Source organism: Macaca fascicularis, chromosome 2, assembly GCF_037993035.2.
Source record: "Macaca fascicularis isolate 582-1 chromosome 2, T2T-MFA8v1.1".
In the NCBI taxonomy this organism is placed as follows: domain Eukaryota; kingdom Metazoa; phylum Chordata; class Mammalia; order Primates; family Cercopithecidae; genus Macaca; species Macaca fascicularis.
In genome coordinates, this window is record NC_088376.1 from 80574616 (window position 1) to 80593220 (window position 18605).

An 18605-nucleotide genomic window follows, 5' to 3' on the forward strand; every position below is an offset into this window, starting at 1 on the left:
AGTGGATGCTGTGAACATGAAGTGATACCAGGACTGGGTTGTGGTGCACTTGAGCCCTGACTGCACCACATGGGGAAAGTTCAGAGCAATGAGGGAGACTCACTGTTGCCCAAGAACTATCACTTATGCTATCTCAAAACAAAACAAACATGCTCTACATTCCGCATATCTGTAGGGCATCAAGATCCCAGCCATCATATCTTTAAATCATTGGATCCCAAAGGGAAAGTAAAATTGCATGAAGGAAAAATACCACACAGAGGGGAAAAATACTCCTTTTTGTAAGTCTTTATTTTTTAGTTGCTCCTCCCATAGTAATGCACTGAAAGGCATAACAGTTTATATTGTACAAAGCATTTGAAGAAAGTACCTCAACTTGCCGATTATTTCAAAATGAGATTACAAACAAAAAGAAAACAAATCTGGTTCCTCAATAAAGGGCAAAATAACTGAATACAGTCTGTTATTTACTTCTCTCTTTTAACATAAGGTTGGGAACACTTCATTTTACAAATAGGATTAACATGAACATAACATCGCACAAGCTTGCAGACAACCAGCATAAAATATGGAGTACAGTTTTTAATCAGAAGAATCATGCTTCCATGAAAGAAATTATAATCGTTTATACAATTGAATCAATTTCAGTATTACAAAAACTAAGTTGCATCTATTCGTATTTAGTTCATTAAGAAGGAAAACAAAACAAACAAACAAAAAAGGAATGTTAAGAAAAGCCAAACACCATTTGGCACTCTCATACACAGGTCGGGTCACCTTGGTCCTTGAAATTCAGAAAGGGGTGTGCCTCAGACGTCATAAAGTAGTGGCTGACTGGAACAGTGCTATTTTAATCAACAAACAATAGTTTGCCAACAAATAAATACATGATACACGCAACACACACACAAAAATAAACATTAAAAAACAGTGACATGATTGTCTAAAATTAAGATGTTATTACAAGGATTTGGCAAACAATTTATTAGTGGTACAGCGATACTGGTGATGAATAGGTTACTTCACTGACTTAACCTCTTTGAGTGTGAACATCCATAGTTTACAATATACACATACCCTTTTTCCCTAGTTTTAACCAATGTACTTAAGAAGGCAAAAGGGAAAACAAGTACTCCCTGTTATCAGTTTCTATAATAATTGACTGTGCATTTCATCCAACTACTTCTGTCTTCAAAGGGTTAAATTACATAAAACTTTAATGAAGAAAAAAAATTAAATCTGTAATTAAAAGCAACTGTTCCCAATCATGTCAGGTGATCTTGTACAAAAGAGAATTCAGTTTCTATGGAGTGTTCATTCGTATCAATGCTGCCATCTCAACTGCCCTTCTCACCCACCCATACCCTAAGGTGGGGTAAACTGGAAGATGCCTTCAGCCCAGCAAGTTTTTTGTTTTCATTGAATCACTTTAAGTCGCATTGATTGATCTTCCAGAAGTCAGCAGCTGCCTTTGCTGTGCAAAACAAAATATCGAGAATAAATAGTTTCTTTTTTCTTTCTTTTTCTTTCTTTTCTTTTTTAAATCATTCAGTTTAAGGTCACTAGACTTTAGATGAGTGACCCTGCAGGTTTATAAGGCATTCTGCTCAGCAGTCTTGTAAATAGTCCTATATGAAAGAGCCATGCTACTGTTGGACTTGGTCCCACTCTGGTCAACCTTGATAACGTCATACGTGGCTTATGGACTGGATAGCACTGGATTCCGCCGCAGCCCTGGCCATACTGTGCCACACGTTGGAAGAACTGTGGGATGTAGAATGGAGGGACTCCTTGTCAGACAATGACAACATCATAGCATATGCCTGGGGTAAAAAGGAGAGAGACTTAGTAAATGGCATTTGAAAAACATCACTTTTAGTTCAAAGAATATTGTTGGTAAAATGGAAAGAGATGGGACCCTGAGTAGGGGCATCCTTCCTGGGTGTGTTTGGCAAAGGAAGCATATTTTTTCATAGAAATCACATGGGATTACTGCTGACCTTTAGTGCCTAGGAGACCCCAAAAGTGACACACTCTACAGAACCAAAAAGAACTATCCTACCTAAAATGCAAATAGTGCCTCCTTTGAGAAAGATGAGTTGGTCTCCTGCTCAACTGCAAATACAGTCATCCATCCACTACATATGTTCAATTCACCAAAAATATGATTGTGTGCTTATGACTGAAACCAAAAATATTAATAGGTCTCTATCCATAGACCTACCTTGACAGAGCTGTGGCCTCGTAGAGGATACAGCCTGACTCCTACACTTTATAACCAAAAGCACTGAAGGTGCTTGAGTGACTTGCCCAAAGTCACTCAATTAGATACATACTGGGAGAAGCATAACTAAAATGTATTTCTGCCCAACTTTTAATCCAGTGTCTTTTCTCCAGTTTCCCTCCATGCTTGACATACTCAGTACTGACACCCACAAGTTGAGGTGGATCAAATCAGCTCTACCAAAAAAAATACAACCAAACACATGACCCAACAATGTTCTAATCAACTTGTTTTCCAATGTCTGCTGAGCAGAAGCTGCATGGAGGTGCTCTGTGAGGAAGTGCTCTTTCTTCCCTATTATCATGTCAAATTTTAAATAACTGTTCAGAGAATCCCCCATTTGCTGCCAAGCAAAATATTCAAATGGAATGTTTGGTCTTGACTTGTGAGTGAACTTTTCACTGTTGATTCGCTATTGTTGGTCTCATCCACTGTTAAACTTGCTTGTCAAAATGCTGCTGAAGTGGAATCATTAAAGTCCTGCCAAAGACATTCCACTGTCTGTAAACAAAGACAAAATGCCTCTGTTGTTAGGCAGAATTTCATCTTTGGGAGTCATGCTGAGACATGTGGCCACTCTGTGGTTTCTTCCGTAATCACTGCATTCAGTTAGAAAATCTGCCCTTGCAGGCTGATTTTGATTTGCTGGGTCATCGCTCTAAATGTACACATTTGACTTTTATGTATGCAGTTTACCTTCTGGACCTCTACGATATCTCATGATCCATTTAACAAATATTTCTTAAGCATCTACTCTATGCCAGGCTCTGTGTTAGATACTAAGGAATTAAGAATAAATAATATAGAGTACTTATCTTTGGCAGAGTTAAAGTATGGGTTAAGTGAGCATTGAACCTAAATTACCTATTCTGATTATGTACCTACTTTTAGAGAAAAAGATAAAGAATATTCTGAAAGAGTTAAATTCTGATATTTGGGAAGATAAAAGGGAGTATAGAGAAAATTTTGGAATTTTAAGTTTTAATCCTGGCTTTAAACCTGCCTCTACTCACCTAGCTGTGTGACCTTGAGCAAGTTGCTTAATCTTTTAAGCTTTACTTTCCTCCTATAAAACAGATGATAGTAATAACAGTACTTACCTCCAAGAGTTGTGGAGGAATCACACGCACTAACTTACATAAAGTGTTTAGCTCAGTGTGCCTGACTGAGCTAATACATAAATAGTACCTATTCATGAAATTAATTTTTACATGATAGAGTTTCTTGAGGAAGAGCACATGCAAAATGCAGCTACTATTGTACTGGTCAACTATTTTCAATTCAATCACTATAAAAATTACAGAATAAATATATGAATGCTTTGAGTAAAGCATCTGAGCCTTTAGATTCTAGAAAATGGCAAAACAGCATATCTGCCTTTTGGTAATCAAAGGAAATAAACATTTTCATATACAAGGATCAGTGCCCAGCATATAGCTGGTAGTTAATAAATGAATGAATGAATGGTATTATGAAATAAAGTGAATTTGCAAAAAGGCCTTTTCAACTTACCTGTATAACGTGATCAAGTAACAAGAAAAATATGACTTAGGATTGCAAAATGCTAGTATTTCTTATAATGGTAACAGCCCAGTTGGGCAGGGACTTTATGTCAAAATGCTGGTACTAAAATGTATTATAATTATATCCCTTATCTCTAGGTTTTCAGGCCCTTTTGCCTTCTATCACTTCTGGCCGTTTCTGGAGTTTTTAGGTATTATATCTTATAATAAATGAGAAGCATTTTTGGTGAACTAATTAAAAGAAATTTAAAAAGAAAAAACCATGTCCAGGTGCAATGGGTCACACCTATACAAATCCCAGTAATTTGGGAGGCTGAGGTGGGAGGACTGCTTGAGCTCAGGAATTTGAGACCAGCCTGGGCAACACAGTGAAACCCCATCTCTACACAAAATTGAAAAATTAGCCTGGCATGGTGGTGAGTGTCTATAGTCCGGGTTATCCAGATGCCTGAGGTGGGAGGATCACTTGAGCCCAGCAAGTCGAGGCTATGGTGAGCTGTGATTGCACCACTGCACTCCAGTCTTAGCAGCTGAGTGAGACCCTGTCTCAAAAACAAACAAAGAAACAAGTAACAAAAAACCAAAAACCTAAATACTCCAGCTATCTCTAATCAACAAGGATAGAAGAATGGGAAATCAAGGGTTAAAAAAAACTAGCCACTGCTTATGGATATCTCTACGTAAAAATGAAATGTCTACTCTAGCTAGTTTACCTTTAATGTTAAAAACTGAAAACTTAATTTTTATCCCCATTGAATAAAAATCCACTTACCCCTTTTACAATGAGGAAATGGTACCTATAGTCTTTAAGTGATGTTCTCAAGTTCATGGAGGTAGGCTCCAGGAGCCTCTGTAGATGCTGGCTGCTTTGACTTCAATTGAGAAAGAACATTTATTTTGCCTATTACCATACATAATATCTCAGAACTTTTTACTAAATTGAGTATTATTTAATGATTTGTATTATCCCATTGACACAATGTTTTTCCCACCTTCCTTAGGATATTACTACATTTGCTGTTAAGACCAACCCAGACATCTTACCCAAACAGAAAATCATTTCCAAATGAACAAACTAATATGGTCACATTCAGGCCACCTACAAAATGACCTAATGGACCAGGCAGTTAGACCACAGTGCCCAATAAATATGGCAATAGGAAGTTTCTTTAAGTTTAATTGACCTAAATGAACAACCTGGTTGAGTGTGGATGTCCAACAAAAAGTACTGACTTCCTTTATTTTGTAACAAAAACACTGAGGCTCTTTTAATTGCTATTTATGGACTCTTTAATGGATTTATTTTTAGTTATCATAGTGCTGATACAATGCTGTACAGCCTAACAAATCTGAGTACCATTCATTCACTCATTCATCCGTTGAATTTAAAATTGACCGGTTTTATTTCCAAATCTGCCAATAAGTTGGTGTAGACCTTTGGCAACTCACTTCATTTCTGATCCTCATTTTACTATTAAATTACAACATGAGATGACTTACTAATTAACTACACCTAACAATTTACTAGACAGAAGGGGACAAAAAATAGAATTCACTTTTCAGAAAAATCTTAATATATAATTACATTGACAAAAGTATAGACATGGAAAATGACTCTGAGGTAACACATAAACATTTGCAAACAAACATGATGAACTAACTGTACAGAAGTAAGAGAATTACAAAGTCAAGGAAAGATGAGTGTAGGATAGGGTTTGTCATAAAATTTCTATGCAGAATGCAGCTAAATTAATTGCTTTCTTGCTTAACTGTTTTGGATTTGGTCATAAACACAGTAAAGATAGGAACATTTTTAGAAAAGCATCTGACCCTGTTTGGATTCTAAAATATTTCAGAGATAGAATATTTGCTTATTGGTAATCAAAGGAAATGTACGTTTCATGCATAATGTAACCATGATGCTGTACTATGGGAAAATCTGTACCTGCGATTTGGACTTTCTGTGTAACGGCTGCTTCAGTTCCTCTGGCACATGGGAAGTACTAAAAGAAGACAACTCAGCTTCAGAATATTGATTATCTTCCATTTTCCTCATTTTGAGGCTATCTGTGAAGTGCCTTATATGATCTAGAGCAGAAAGTCCACTTTTATATTCTTCCTCTTTATACCTAAAATGAACCAATGAAAAACACAGAAATTTTTTTTTCAGTTTGTTATCTAATCAAATCACTTTCATTTGAATCTATCTGTACAACTGACAAACTTCATATGACGTATCTGCAGGGTTAAGTAGCATGCATCAATTATTGGGTTTTTTTAAATATTTGCAAACATCATGCCTTAAAAACATATTTCTGTTAAGATTTTTAGTAACTAAAACCAAGCATATATTTGAGATAAAGAGTTAAAGTCAGTGACACATTTGTCAGTAATGTGCAGAGACAGAATTCATATATTCATAATTTCCATTTAAAGTAAAGCTAGTTATGACAATATTTAGTCAATATATATCATGAAAATATAATAGTACCATCAATTTAACTGTTTGGTTATTTCTTTTCATTTAAAAAGTTATCATCTATATAGATCACATATATGTCTGATGAAGTGAAATTTATCTCAATTATACTTAACTGATGATCATACCAGATTATTGCATAAATTAAATACGTCAAAATCTCTTTTTTTCTTTGAGTTTTATAGGTAGAATCTAACAATAAATGATTGTGTACTTATGTAGTTTTCATTTTATTTTTCCCACCTCAGGTTAATCAGAGTTGCACAAAACCTGATGTATTTATACGCTTGTGGATTATGTTGATGGCCACCTTCTTTTCATCTATTTAAATCCAATCCACTGAGTATCCCTTACTAATTCAAATTTAATTTTTGTTATTTATAACTCACAAATTGCTTATCACAGGAGGAATTGCAACCATATGTGGATCTACTGTAACTTAGTTTCTAAAGTCACCCAAGGTACTCACCTCACTGGGGATGTCTTGCAACTCATCTCTAGAGCACTGGTTTCTTCATAGTCATCCTCAGGGTTTCCTTCATGTAAATTACTTGTCACTGGTTCCTTTCCTGTTTTTCCAGTAATATCATTGTCTTCATCCTCCTCATCTAACAACACCTCATCTTCAACTTCTTCATCATCCAGTAAGTCTGAATTTTGACTGGTCACCAAAGCCTTTTCATCTTTAAAATGACTGCCATTCATTCTTTCAAAAGCATTAAAAAAAAAGTCCAATTGTTGGTTTCACTTTTAAAATCGTAATTTGTTTCTTTATTATGTCTTCCCAACAACAGTTTAGATTTCCAACACTTACACAGGAAATTTTTTATTGTTTATGCTCTATGTCAACCATGAAAAAATAATGTGACCTCACAAATGGGAAGATAAAGAAAAAAATAATTGTATGATTGTTCAGATTATAAATGAAGCCTCTGGCAGAACCCAAGAAACAATCTTGGTCTCCTATTTCTTATCAGACTTTGCTTGATAATTGACATTTCTATATATATCATATAAAAAGGCACACAAATACATTCTCAGCACAATTTACCTAATTACCATATAAGTACCCGCCATTTAAAATAATAGATTCCTGGAAAACTCATATCACTCATGGGCAGTAGCTTCAATACATATGCCTAAAGTGAATCTAAAAGTCCAAAGACAATCTTAAAGTAGCTGCCAAGAAACAACTAGATGACATTTATATTATATTCCACTTAGCCACTCTATCCAAATTTGGAAGTAATTGAGAGCTCACTTATTTGTACTATTTTCAAATTATTTTTTACAGTCTGAATGTGAAATAGTTCCTTGTTTCTCAGGGAAACACCAGGGTGGAAAAAGCTCAGGTATCAACAATGCACCCCCATCACTTTCCCACATAACAAAAATGAGTATAATTTAATATTCAGATTTCTCAGCATTAAAAAATAAATAAAACAATCTTGGATGTGACAAAAACAGATAGTAAGAATCCATTTGACCAGAAAAAGTCATATCATTATTAAGTTTTTAATATAAATAATCTCTTAACCTCTTTTATCAAAGAATGGTGAAAATTTATACACAGACATAAATTAGTTTCCAAATACACTGCCAACTTGCTTGCATGAGTGGATTAAAATTTTTATTTAAAAAAAAATGAAAGAAAAAAATAAAAGAACAAAAGAGTACATGGGTGAAAATCAAAAGTAACAAAAGCCAACATAATTAAGAAAATCTATTTGTTAATTAAGTTTTCAAATGTGGCAATTTGCAGGGAATGAATTATTCATCAAAAGTAGCCTGACAGGAGTTCAGGGGAAAAACTTAGATGACTCAACCTTCTTACTTCTGTGCTGTTTAGACATGTTGAAGCCAGATGTTGCAGCTATACAGGTTCACAAATCGCCAATTAAAGGCTAGAAAATTTGAATAGGCATCTCAGAACCCAAATGGTGTGTTTTGCTCAACGGTTCTTACTTGCATCAAGTAAATATCATTATCAAAGTGTAAGATTGTTACTGTTTCTTGCTTGTTCTTGCTACTTTGTCCTTCTGATCATCTACTTCCCCTCTCCCTTTTACAGACAGACAGACAGACAGACAGAAACACACACACAAATGGGCGAGTAAAGGGAAAGATACATCCAACTGCACACTGGTGTGGTTATCAGATTTCTGAGAGACTGGAAGGGTCTTTTTTCTTGTTTTTCTTAGACACACTTTTACACAGGTTGAAGAACAGAAGTGGTCTTTTTTTGGTTATTTGAGTAAAAAATGTTTATTTGATGCTTCCCTTGAAGAAATTACATAAAATAATTAAGTTTGACTTTTAATAACATCAAAAATAGAGGACACTAACCCAAAAATACTTGCATGACGAAAAATAATGGAACTTTCAACTAATGTCATGGTTTTTTTAAAATTTACAATGCAGCATCCTAATTTAATAGGTCACTATATAGTTATGTCCAGAAAAGTCTACTTCTCAACAACAGATATTTAATATAGCTTATAGATAAGAAAAATTAAATCCAGTAGTTTTGGTGAAATTGTGTTTCATTAACTTCATATGCAATGTGAAGTGCTGGGTAACTGTTAAGTATTATCATTAACAGCATTAAAAGCTTTTTAAAATGAATTAAGCTATTCATGCTTAATGTTGATGATGACAAAAGGAGCCAGTGCATCAGGTCGGTAAAAACAAGGATGGTCATACCCACTGAAATAAACAGACCAGAATTAAATGAGTAGTCACTTAAGAGGACATAAAGTAGCAATAGAATCTTAAGAAGACTAAAAAAGTTTCTATGTAAAATATATTTGGGGGAAACTCCATGGGTATTTCATATATAAATGCATACATACATGTGTACTATAATATGTATATTACATATATACAGAATATACATATACGTATATAGGTATAATACATATATAGAGAGAATCATATATTACCTGTAATATATATAAATTTATAATGTATAATAGTAATCAGTATTGATCAGTGATTCAACTGAATCCCTGTGATGGCCTTTTCTTCTACTTCTGAAATTTTGATAACAGATTCTATTCAGCTATCAATTAGGTAAATCCTGGTAAAATTATGGGCTCTGGAACCAGACAGCTAAGGTTGAATCCCATTGACTACTTATGTGACCTCTGACACAACAGTTTAAGCTTCAATGTCTCCGTTCCTTCACTGCTAAAATTACAGTGGCTGTCTCACAGGGTTATCATGAAATTAAATTAATTAATACATGTAAAATGCTTGGAAGCACATGTGGTATTTAATATGTACTAAATATATACCAGTCTTTGGTGACTGAAGTAATAGTTGTGCCACAAAAGTGAGCATACAAAGTATATTTTAAAACATATTCATTTCAGTCGTCACAGAGTTTAAAGAGTAAAAAACAGCTTTACCTCTCCTCCACATTCCTGGGAGACTGACTGCTGTGGTTGCTGTTCCCAATGAAATTTCGAATTTCTGTGAAGTAAGCATCTTCTTTGTCATCCAGAATCGCACCTGTACTTTCCAGTTCAGAATGAGGCGACGATGTTGCTGTACCTGCGTGGAGCAGAAAGCCTTTTATAACAAAGATTATTGTTTATCTAGCTACTTATTTGGAAACTCACTCCTTATGAATTTGATCAGTGTTATTTCTTCAAACATGCCCTATGAATATTAATAACTTTAGGAGGTTTTCAGCTTCCTTGGCCATGAAACGCGAGACTCACAATACCTGTATCACTGGATTGATGTAAGGCTTACATAAACTTAATCAACTATAAACACTTTGTATGTGGTTGAGCTTTACACCAACATTAGCTTCCTGTTGTTTATCTTGTCTACAAAGTATCTATAGTATAATAGTTCATCACAATAGTCTATATGACAAAAACAAGAGGTTAAAACATCCCCTCACCTAAAAGAGGTTATAATCTAACATCCTCTCACCTAAAAGAGGTCAACAAGTATTAACGTTGACGTGTTACACGTTTAACTATTTTTCCTAAAATAACTTTGATAAGAAAATTATAGTTGTCTGATCTAAGGGTACACACAGTTAGACAGTGTGGTCAGTTCTGCATATTGGATTATACTTCTGTACCTAAAATCTAATATTTTAAAACTATGATCATTAAATTGCTGACTTTGAGGGGGATGAACAGTATATACTTTTAGGTAGTAATCAGACAAGATCATAAACAATGTGCCTTTACAGTGGAAGAAAGATTAATAATTTAAAAATTCCATCAATAATGATTGCTAGTCTGTATTAATCCAACTTTTTTCTGTTCTTAAATCTCTTTGCCTGAACTCTGTATCTCTCCTCCCCTACTCCCAAAGCATAACCTTTATTCTCTGGAGACAAATTGTGACTGCACAGGTTGGCTCTGCACACATATGCCAGCTGGCAAATGTTACCTAATGACTTATTATCTAACTATTAGAAGCCAAAGACTAGAAAACCTACAATCCCTTCTGCTAAATATGTGCTGGCAAGGTTCCAGTTAAGAAAAGTCTAGTTTTATGCCAGTTACTTTTATCTTAATTTTATATAAGAATTTGTGACGAAAACAAAGTACCACTATCATTTGCTATGGGTTGCTCTGATCATGTCAATAGTTTCATATTCCGAGTCATAGCAAAAACTACCAAGAGAGGTTCTCTGAGCTGCAGGCCTTTTACAAAAGCAGCTATGCTTTCTAGATTAATATTCAGAGGGTGACATTCTGGGGCTGCCACTCTAGAAACTCTGCCATGCCTAGGGGCCACATTCTGTGCCAATAGGTGAAAAGACGGTCCCCTGCAATTAAGGAAATCTTGTTTCATAAGCCTCCTGCGAGTTTAGGTCATTGTCCTCTTTGCTTAAAAGTACCCATTAACATGAATTCAGGAAGATAAAAACATAATACAAATAAGGCCACTGAATCATCAATTAATCAATGGTCACATTGCTCACATTATTCTAAAATCTCAATAGAAACCTGCTGGAAATTTTTACAATCAGACCTGATTTGGTGTCAAAGTGGAATAAAAGAAGAGAGATCACATTATCTTATTATTATTTAAAATATGAAAAAGAAGCCATATTTGACTTATAGCACAATTTATTACATACCGGACATGTTTCCATTCTCATGTTTCTTTAGGTGTCTGTCTAAATTGGTTTGTTGACCAAAACACCTATCACATAAGTGACACTTAAATGGCTTCTCTTTATTGTGGATGTTGCGAACATGCCTTTGCAAGTTAGAAGATATGCTAAATGATCTGTCACAGTATTTGCATCTGAAAAATAAACAAAGAGAAAATATTTACAAGCACATTAAAAGGTATTTCTCAAGACTAGTTAGCCAGCTTTCAAAAATCATCTCCCTCATAAAACAACATTTTAAAGGAAAGGCATGGGGAGAATACTATTCACACAGTTAAGATTTTAATTCCAATAGATTGTGGTCGCTTTAAAGACTTTCATGACTTTATCAAAAACCATAAAATATTAGTGATTTGATTGCTCCCAAATTCATTAATCAGTACCAATATTTTAAGTAAACCTCATAAAATAAAGCACATTGAGGAACAGTAGCATTGTTTTATCTTCTGCTTAGGACAATACAATTAATTTTTTGGTAAACAAACATAAATCATTCATATAGTTTTCAAATACAAAAATATATCACTTTTTAATTCAAAATTGCAGTCTGATTAACCAATTTCTCAGGAAATTCACTTTCTCAGATGCTAATCCTAAAGAAAATTCCATTATCTGTTTCAAAATAGTAATGAACATTCTAGACTTTTAAAACTAAGACAATGTAAATAACTCAGTGTGATACCCAAGAATCAGCTACCATAAAGCCTTTTCTCTATTAATCTTTAAACTGTTATAAAAAAATAATGCCACTAAATTCACTTTGTGAAATAAAAGCAAAGGTCTTCCATTTATCTCCCTTCCTATTACTCCTTATTTTTCATTTCTCTTTTTCTGAAAGAGTCTCTAGCAGTCTGAACTAGGTCAGTTTTTCATGAAAGCACTTGTTATTGGTTGGTTAATTGTTTCTGTTGTCCATGTGATAAAAATACCATAAATTATTTTTAACGTTTTCCTTTAGTCATAAAATGAAAATATAAAAATGCAAGGCCCCCTTCCCCTAGTTCTCATCCGTGAAGAAGAAAAGGGTTTTTAGTAATTGAGGTTATTATCCTCTATCATTTTAAGGTAAAGTTTCCATTATTTGCCATGATTTGTTTCTGTGATTTTGGGGGACATATTACTTGAAAAAAAAAGTTAACTTTCTCCAAATGACTTTTTTGTTGTTGCTGTTTTTTAGATGAAGCCTCACTCCATCACCCAGACTGGTGTGCAGTGGCACAATCTCGGCTCGCTGCAACCTCCGCCTCCTGGGTTCAAGCGATTCCCCTGCCTCAGCCTCCTGAGTAGCTGGGATTACAGGCACGTGTCACCATGCTCAGCTAACTTTTGTATTTTTGTAGAGACAGAGTTTCACCATGTTGGCCAGGCTGGTCTCCAACTCCTGACCTCAAGTGATACACACACCTCAGCCTTCCAAAGTGCCAGGATTACAGTCGTGGGTCACCGCGTCCAGCCTCTAAATGACTATTAAATGAAAACTTCAATCTTAGAGGATAGAAAATTCTTAACTCATCCTTCCACGTGTGAAGGGCCCTTCTCCTCCCACTTTTGAAGGCAGAGTCAGTGGTTCAAGATCTCTAAAGCAGAAATCAGCCCATTCCACTAGAGTTCTTGGGCTTCTGTGGCTGTCCTTATGTGATGCCAGAAGTCTAGTCAGTTCAGTAGGAAAAATAATCTGTTGAACTAGTTACTTTGGCATAGTATCAATAAACCAACACAAGTACTGATTTAATTTTTCCCCCTTAAAAAACTGTTCTGGCATCATAAGGTTCTTCAACTTTCCTCACTTACAATATTAATAAAAAATGTGTGAAACCCCACATTATGGTAGTTGTAATATTTTAACCCCTGTTTTTTTTTTTTTTTTTAAAAATGCATACAAAGTTATGACCTTCTCTGCAATAACTCTGTTTACCTCCAAGGTCCACTGCAATGAGAACCATGCTATATTTAGCACAATTTATTCTGTGCTTAGCAGAATAACCTAGAAAACCCTGTTAGAGTAAACATACTCCCACGAAACACTTTAAAAATTTTTTTTCACCCAAAACACTTTCTACACAAATCATGAGGAAGAGAGATTATGTTTCTGCCATGCTTCTAACTTTCTGCTTGCACACAAAGGGTCTTTTCCAAATCTAGTAAGCATCATCTTCTCAAATCTAAAGAAGCATGTTCTAACCAATGATCAGTTGTTACTTTCTATCTCTCCTCTGCTAAAGTCTTGGCCAGAAGAAGAATGCTCTAAATAAAAAATCAATTCCTTCTACACAACTCCAATAAGAGCTTAAGTTTTAGGAATTCTTAAAATGAACACATAACACAGTCATGGGCACTATACTATTAAGCCTTCCTAGTTATCGGATGTAGACATGAAGGTCAGAAGAGCCTTTTATATCATGATGCAAAATAAAAACGCTGAAGTGAGAGCTCTGGGCCTGGGTTTTAATCCTGACTCTATTAGTATCAGACTTTGCAGAAGGCAATTAGCATATGTAAATCTGAATTTTTTCATTTGTAAAACAGAGGGGCTGATGCATCAAGGACACAGAGATGAATAAGATATGGATTATCCAGGACATGGTGGCACCTGCCTATAATCCCTCCTCCTGCTAATAATCAGGAGGTGGACGTGGGAGAATTGCTTGAAGCCAAGAGTTCAGAACCAGCCTGAGCTACAGAGTGAGACCTACTGTCTATTAAAAAAAAAAAAGGCGGGGGGGGTGGGGATTCCACTGTCAAGGAGTTTGTGGTCTACTGGTATTTATCTATCTGAAGAGATAATTTCCTATATAGGCGACCATGTTTAACTTTTACTACATAAAGTATTAAAACCTAATAGAACTTTCCAGAAGGCACAGGTCAGCCACAGGAAGCAGACATAATCTGTATATAATTTACATATCATTTAAATTTTTTTAGTTAATTTTTTTCTTTTTGAAGTAATTTTAGACTTACAGAAGAGTTGCAAAGATAGTACAAAGGGTTCCCATATACCCTTTACCTCAGTTCCTCCAATGTTAACATGTTACCTAACATTCATTAAAACTAGGAAATTAACGTTGATGCAATACTATTAACTAAAATACAGGCTTTATTTTAATATCACCAATTTTCTCCAATGCTCTTTTTCTGTTCCAGGATCTGATCTAGGATCCCACATTGCATTTAGCTGTCATGTCTCCTTAGTTTTCTACAGTCTCTGACAGTTCCTCAGTCTTTCCTTGCCTTTAATGACCCTGACACTTCTGAATAATACCGATAGGGAATTTGATAGAATTTTCCGCAATTTGGGTTGGTCTGATATTTTCTCATTATTAGAGTGAGGTTATAAATTTTGGGGGAAAATAGCACAGAGACAATATGCCCTCTCAATGTGTCCTATCAAGGGTACATGATGCTGACATGTCTAACTTCTGGCATTGTTAACCCTGATCATTTGGATAAGGTAGTATCTGCCACGTTTCTCCACTATAAGGTTACTACTTTTTCTCTTTCTAATTAACAAATATTTCGCAGAAGATATTTTGGGGCTATGCAAATATCCTGTTTCTCCTTGAACTTTCACTCACTAATTTTTTATTTTTTAAATGAACTTTTCTTTTTTTGAAGATGATGTCTTGCTGTGTTGCCCAGGCTGGTCTTCACCTCCTAGGTTTGGGTGGTCCTCCTGCCCCAGCCTCTCTGAGTGCTGGGATTGTAGGCATGAAGCACCACATTTGGCCTAAATAAACTTTTCATTTTAGAAGAGTTCTAGATTTATTAAAGGGTTGCAAAGATAGTACATAGCACCCATTTTCCCCATTGTTAATATATTTCACGTACATTTGTCACAACTATTAAACCAACATTGATACATTAACTAAACTATAAACTCTAGTTCACTACATACACTCATTTTAACATTCAATTGATCTTGCCTGTAGCAATTATTATTATGATGTCCTAATTGTGATTTTGTTTTCCTCATTTTTTCTACACTGTTCATTGGAATTCTTCCACAAGGAAAAAATAAATAAATAAAAAAATAAAACCAGAGGGGCTGGACAAATAATTGTGTAAGATCTCCAGCTATACCAAAATTCTGGTTTGTGGTTTAAAAAATATATATGTACGATAGTAGCGCCATTATTGGGTGGAATAAAACCATTGAATTTATGTACAAAGAAAGAGTAAAATGAACCTGACAACATAGTTTCCAGTACTCTTGCCATAACAAAACATAAGTGCGGAAACCGTTCCTTCCACTTAAGCAGAATTTCTGGTAATAGAATTTTCTGAAAAGGGGAAATCATCTAAAACTTCCCAGTATTACATCTCTCTGAGACCTGTTATATCAAGTGCATTCTATCATGTATAAATTGGAAATATATCACTTATAATTAGTGATTTATAAAACAGGTAGGAAAGCAAGGAAATTGAGAAAACACTGATGTTTTAAGTTTAGCTCCCTCCAGCTTTCTCCTAAGATTTCAATTATCCTCAAATGACCCATTTTCTTATTTTACCATTAAAAAAATATTTGAAATGTGATAAATATCTTACTTTTTTGTTTTAATAGAAAAACTTAGCACTCAGGAAAAAATAATTTTGCATACAAGCAATGTATAAGAATTTCAAAGGAGAATGACATTATGATATTACTTAAGTTATATAATATTCATTCTTTGAAGAAATATTTACGAGTACCTAATATTGTGTGCAAGGCATTGAACATTAAACAATGTAGTTTATATTTTAAAATTGGAAAAAGTCTGTTTTCAATCTTTCATAAACAATATTAAAATTAGATGTGTTCAATGTGTCATATGACTAATCTTGGCATGTAATAGAATAAACTAAGAGGTAATTTAGGAAATTATTGATAAAATTACCCCTTTTTCTATAATATACTCTATTTTATCTGTCCTACCTCTAGTTTCACATTTTCTTCTCCCCAGACTTCCCTAGGTTTAAGATCTGTTCCTTTATTGTTTTTTTCTTTTTCTTTTTGACAGAGTCTCACTCTGTCACCCAGGTTGGAGTGTAGTGGTGCAATCTTGGCCTACTGCAACCTCCACCTCCCAGGTGCAGTGGATTCTCCTGCCTCAGTCTCCCAAGTAGCTGGGACTACAGGTGTGAGCCACCACACCCAACTAATTTTTGTATTTTTAGTAGAGACAGGGTTTCACCATGTTGGCCAGGCTGATCTCAAACTCCTGACCTCAAGGATCCACCTGTCTCTGCCTCCCAAAGTATTGGGATTACAAGCATGAGCCACTGTGCCCAGCCTAAAATCTATTCTTTAAACCTCCTATTGGAACCCATGGAAAATGACTTAGCTGTGCTGGGGGAAAAAAGTACATATGGGTTGTTAACTCCTAGCAGAGATCTGAGGCTTGGAAAAGGAAGGCTGCAATGTTATGATTTTTGTCAATTAAGATCATCCTAATTATTGAGAAAAGAGAACACAATGATAATAAAAAATAATATTTAAAATGGCTAGCATTTCTTAAGTACTTATTCTGTCCTAGACACTGTGCTAGAACTTTTAAACTGAGAGGTAGGAAGCCTTGATTAAAGAAACCAGAACTCTTCTAATTTCGATCCCAGCCATTAGTCAATTCTTTCCTGACTCAAAATTGAATAGACATATATTCAGACATGCATAAAAAAGCCTCCTATGAAGTCGTGTCCATGAACTCACTTTAATTACTACAATATTTGTCAAGATATTTAGCAAATATCATTGTCAAACCTGTAAGGTTGCTCTCCTGTGTGGGTTCTCAAGTGCCGTGTTAGGTTTGCAGACCTTGGAAAAATCTTGCCACAGTATCTGTCATGAAAAGATGTTTATAAAAGAAAGTCAGCACAGTCGACTATATTTCACTGAAGCCACACAGCAGCCAGATGCTTATTCCTGGTTCAATTAATCTTGCATGGAACTCACATTTCTTTGGTATTTAAAATTTGTAACAAAGCCATTTCACAGATATTAATATAAATAAGTCTACAAGGCTGGGCGCGGTGGCTCAAGCCTGTAATCCCAGCACTTTGGGAGGCCGAGACGGGCGGATCACGAGGTCAGGAAATCGAGACCATCCTGGCTAACACGGTGAAACCCCGTCTCTACTAAAAAAATACAAAAAACTAGCCGGGCGAGGTGGCGGGCGCCTGTAGTCCCAGCTACTCGGGAGGCTGAGGCAGGAGAATGGCGTAAACCCGGAAGGCGGAGCTTGCAGTGAGCTGAGATCCGGCCACTGCACTCCAGCCCAGGTGACAGAGCGAGACTCCGTCTCAAAAAATAAAAATAAAAAATAAAAAATAAAAATAAAATAAATAAATAAATAAGTCTACAAATAAAGACTTAATTCTAAGGTCTGGTTGAATTTATTCGCATATAAGCAAGCAATTTATGAAAATAGACTTTAGTTTTGACTACTCCTATACATCTCACTTATTAACTGGATATTTTTACATTCACAAAATTGAACCAGACAAGGGGATAAAAATATGGTTAGAGTTTCTGATTCTGGGTTGATGTAAACAGATTTCAAATGTTTCAACTCATTTTACACGTCAGTCACAGCGATAACTCCCTATACATAGAGTGGTATCAGATCAGACAAAATCCTGAGACTTCATCCATCAAGGTATGTACCCATAAAAGCTTTTTTTCTGGAAAGAAAGTGACATATTTTTCAAAGAGCAGATAAAGTTGCATGCCTGAGTCAGATACCTACCCATTTCTAAAGATGATTCAGAAATTATAAGCACAATTTATTTCGCAAAAAAAATCACACACAAAACCAGAAACATAAAATAAGCTTTACTACTGATGAGTAACAAAAAATTTACTACCTAGTTTCATTCACTTGTGGACCTTATTTGTCTTTAATTAATGGCCTTATTCTTTAATGCCATGACAATTAATGAATATATGCTTGAGGACAGTAGTAGTATACCTTTAGATGAAAATAATTAATTGTGAAAGAAAATTCATAAATATCAAAGTGAGACAAGCAGATAGTATTTGGACTGTTTCCAACCTCATTTATCACAACCAAATGGCCTGTGTTAAAATTCACATTTAATAATTTTTTAAAAACACTATTTTTATATTTCACTAAATGAAGAACACTTTGAAGTGCTTGAGATCTATCATGGTGGCTATTAATCATCTAATCAAGA

The 18605-nt window shown here is 35.0% G+C and overlaps 1 protein-coding gene across 26 annotated transcripts in view; it reads right to left on the reverse strand.

The window, feature by feature from the left end:
• Window positions 1-276: 276 nt before the first annotated feature.
• The window catches only part of MECOM (MDS1 and EVI1 complex locus), a 595213-nt gene continuing 576884 nt past the window's right edge, over window positions 277-18605 (reverse strand). For all 26 annotated transcript variants that reach the window (XM_015445503.4, XM_074033749.1, XM_005546318.5 and 23 more), the window contains 6 exons: window positions 17173-17250; window positions 11400-11569; window positions 9697-9841; window positions 6756-6992; window positions 5753-5936; window positions 277-1823 (listed from right to left, as the gene is read on the reverse strand). In XM_015445503.4, the coding sequence (XP_015300989.1) occupies window positions 1689-1823; window positions 5753-5936; window positions 6756-6992; window positions 9697-9841; window positions 11400-11569; window positions 17173-17250 (949 nt within the window). In that variant the 3' untranslated portion in view covers window positions 277-1688. The remainder of the gene's footprint in view (window positions 1824-5752; window positions 5937-6755; window positions 6993-9696; window positions 9842-11399; window positions 11570-17172; window positions 17251-18605) is intronic.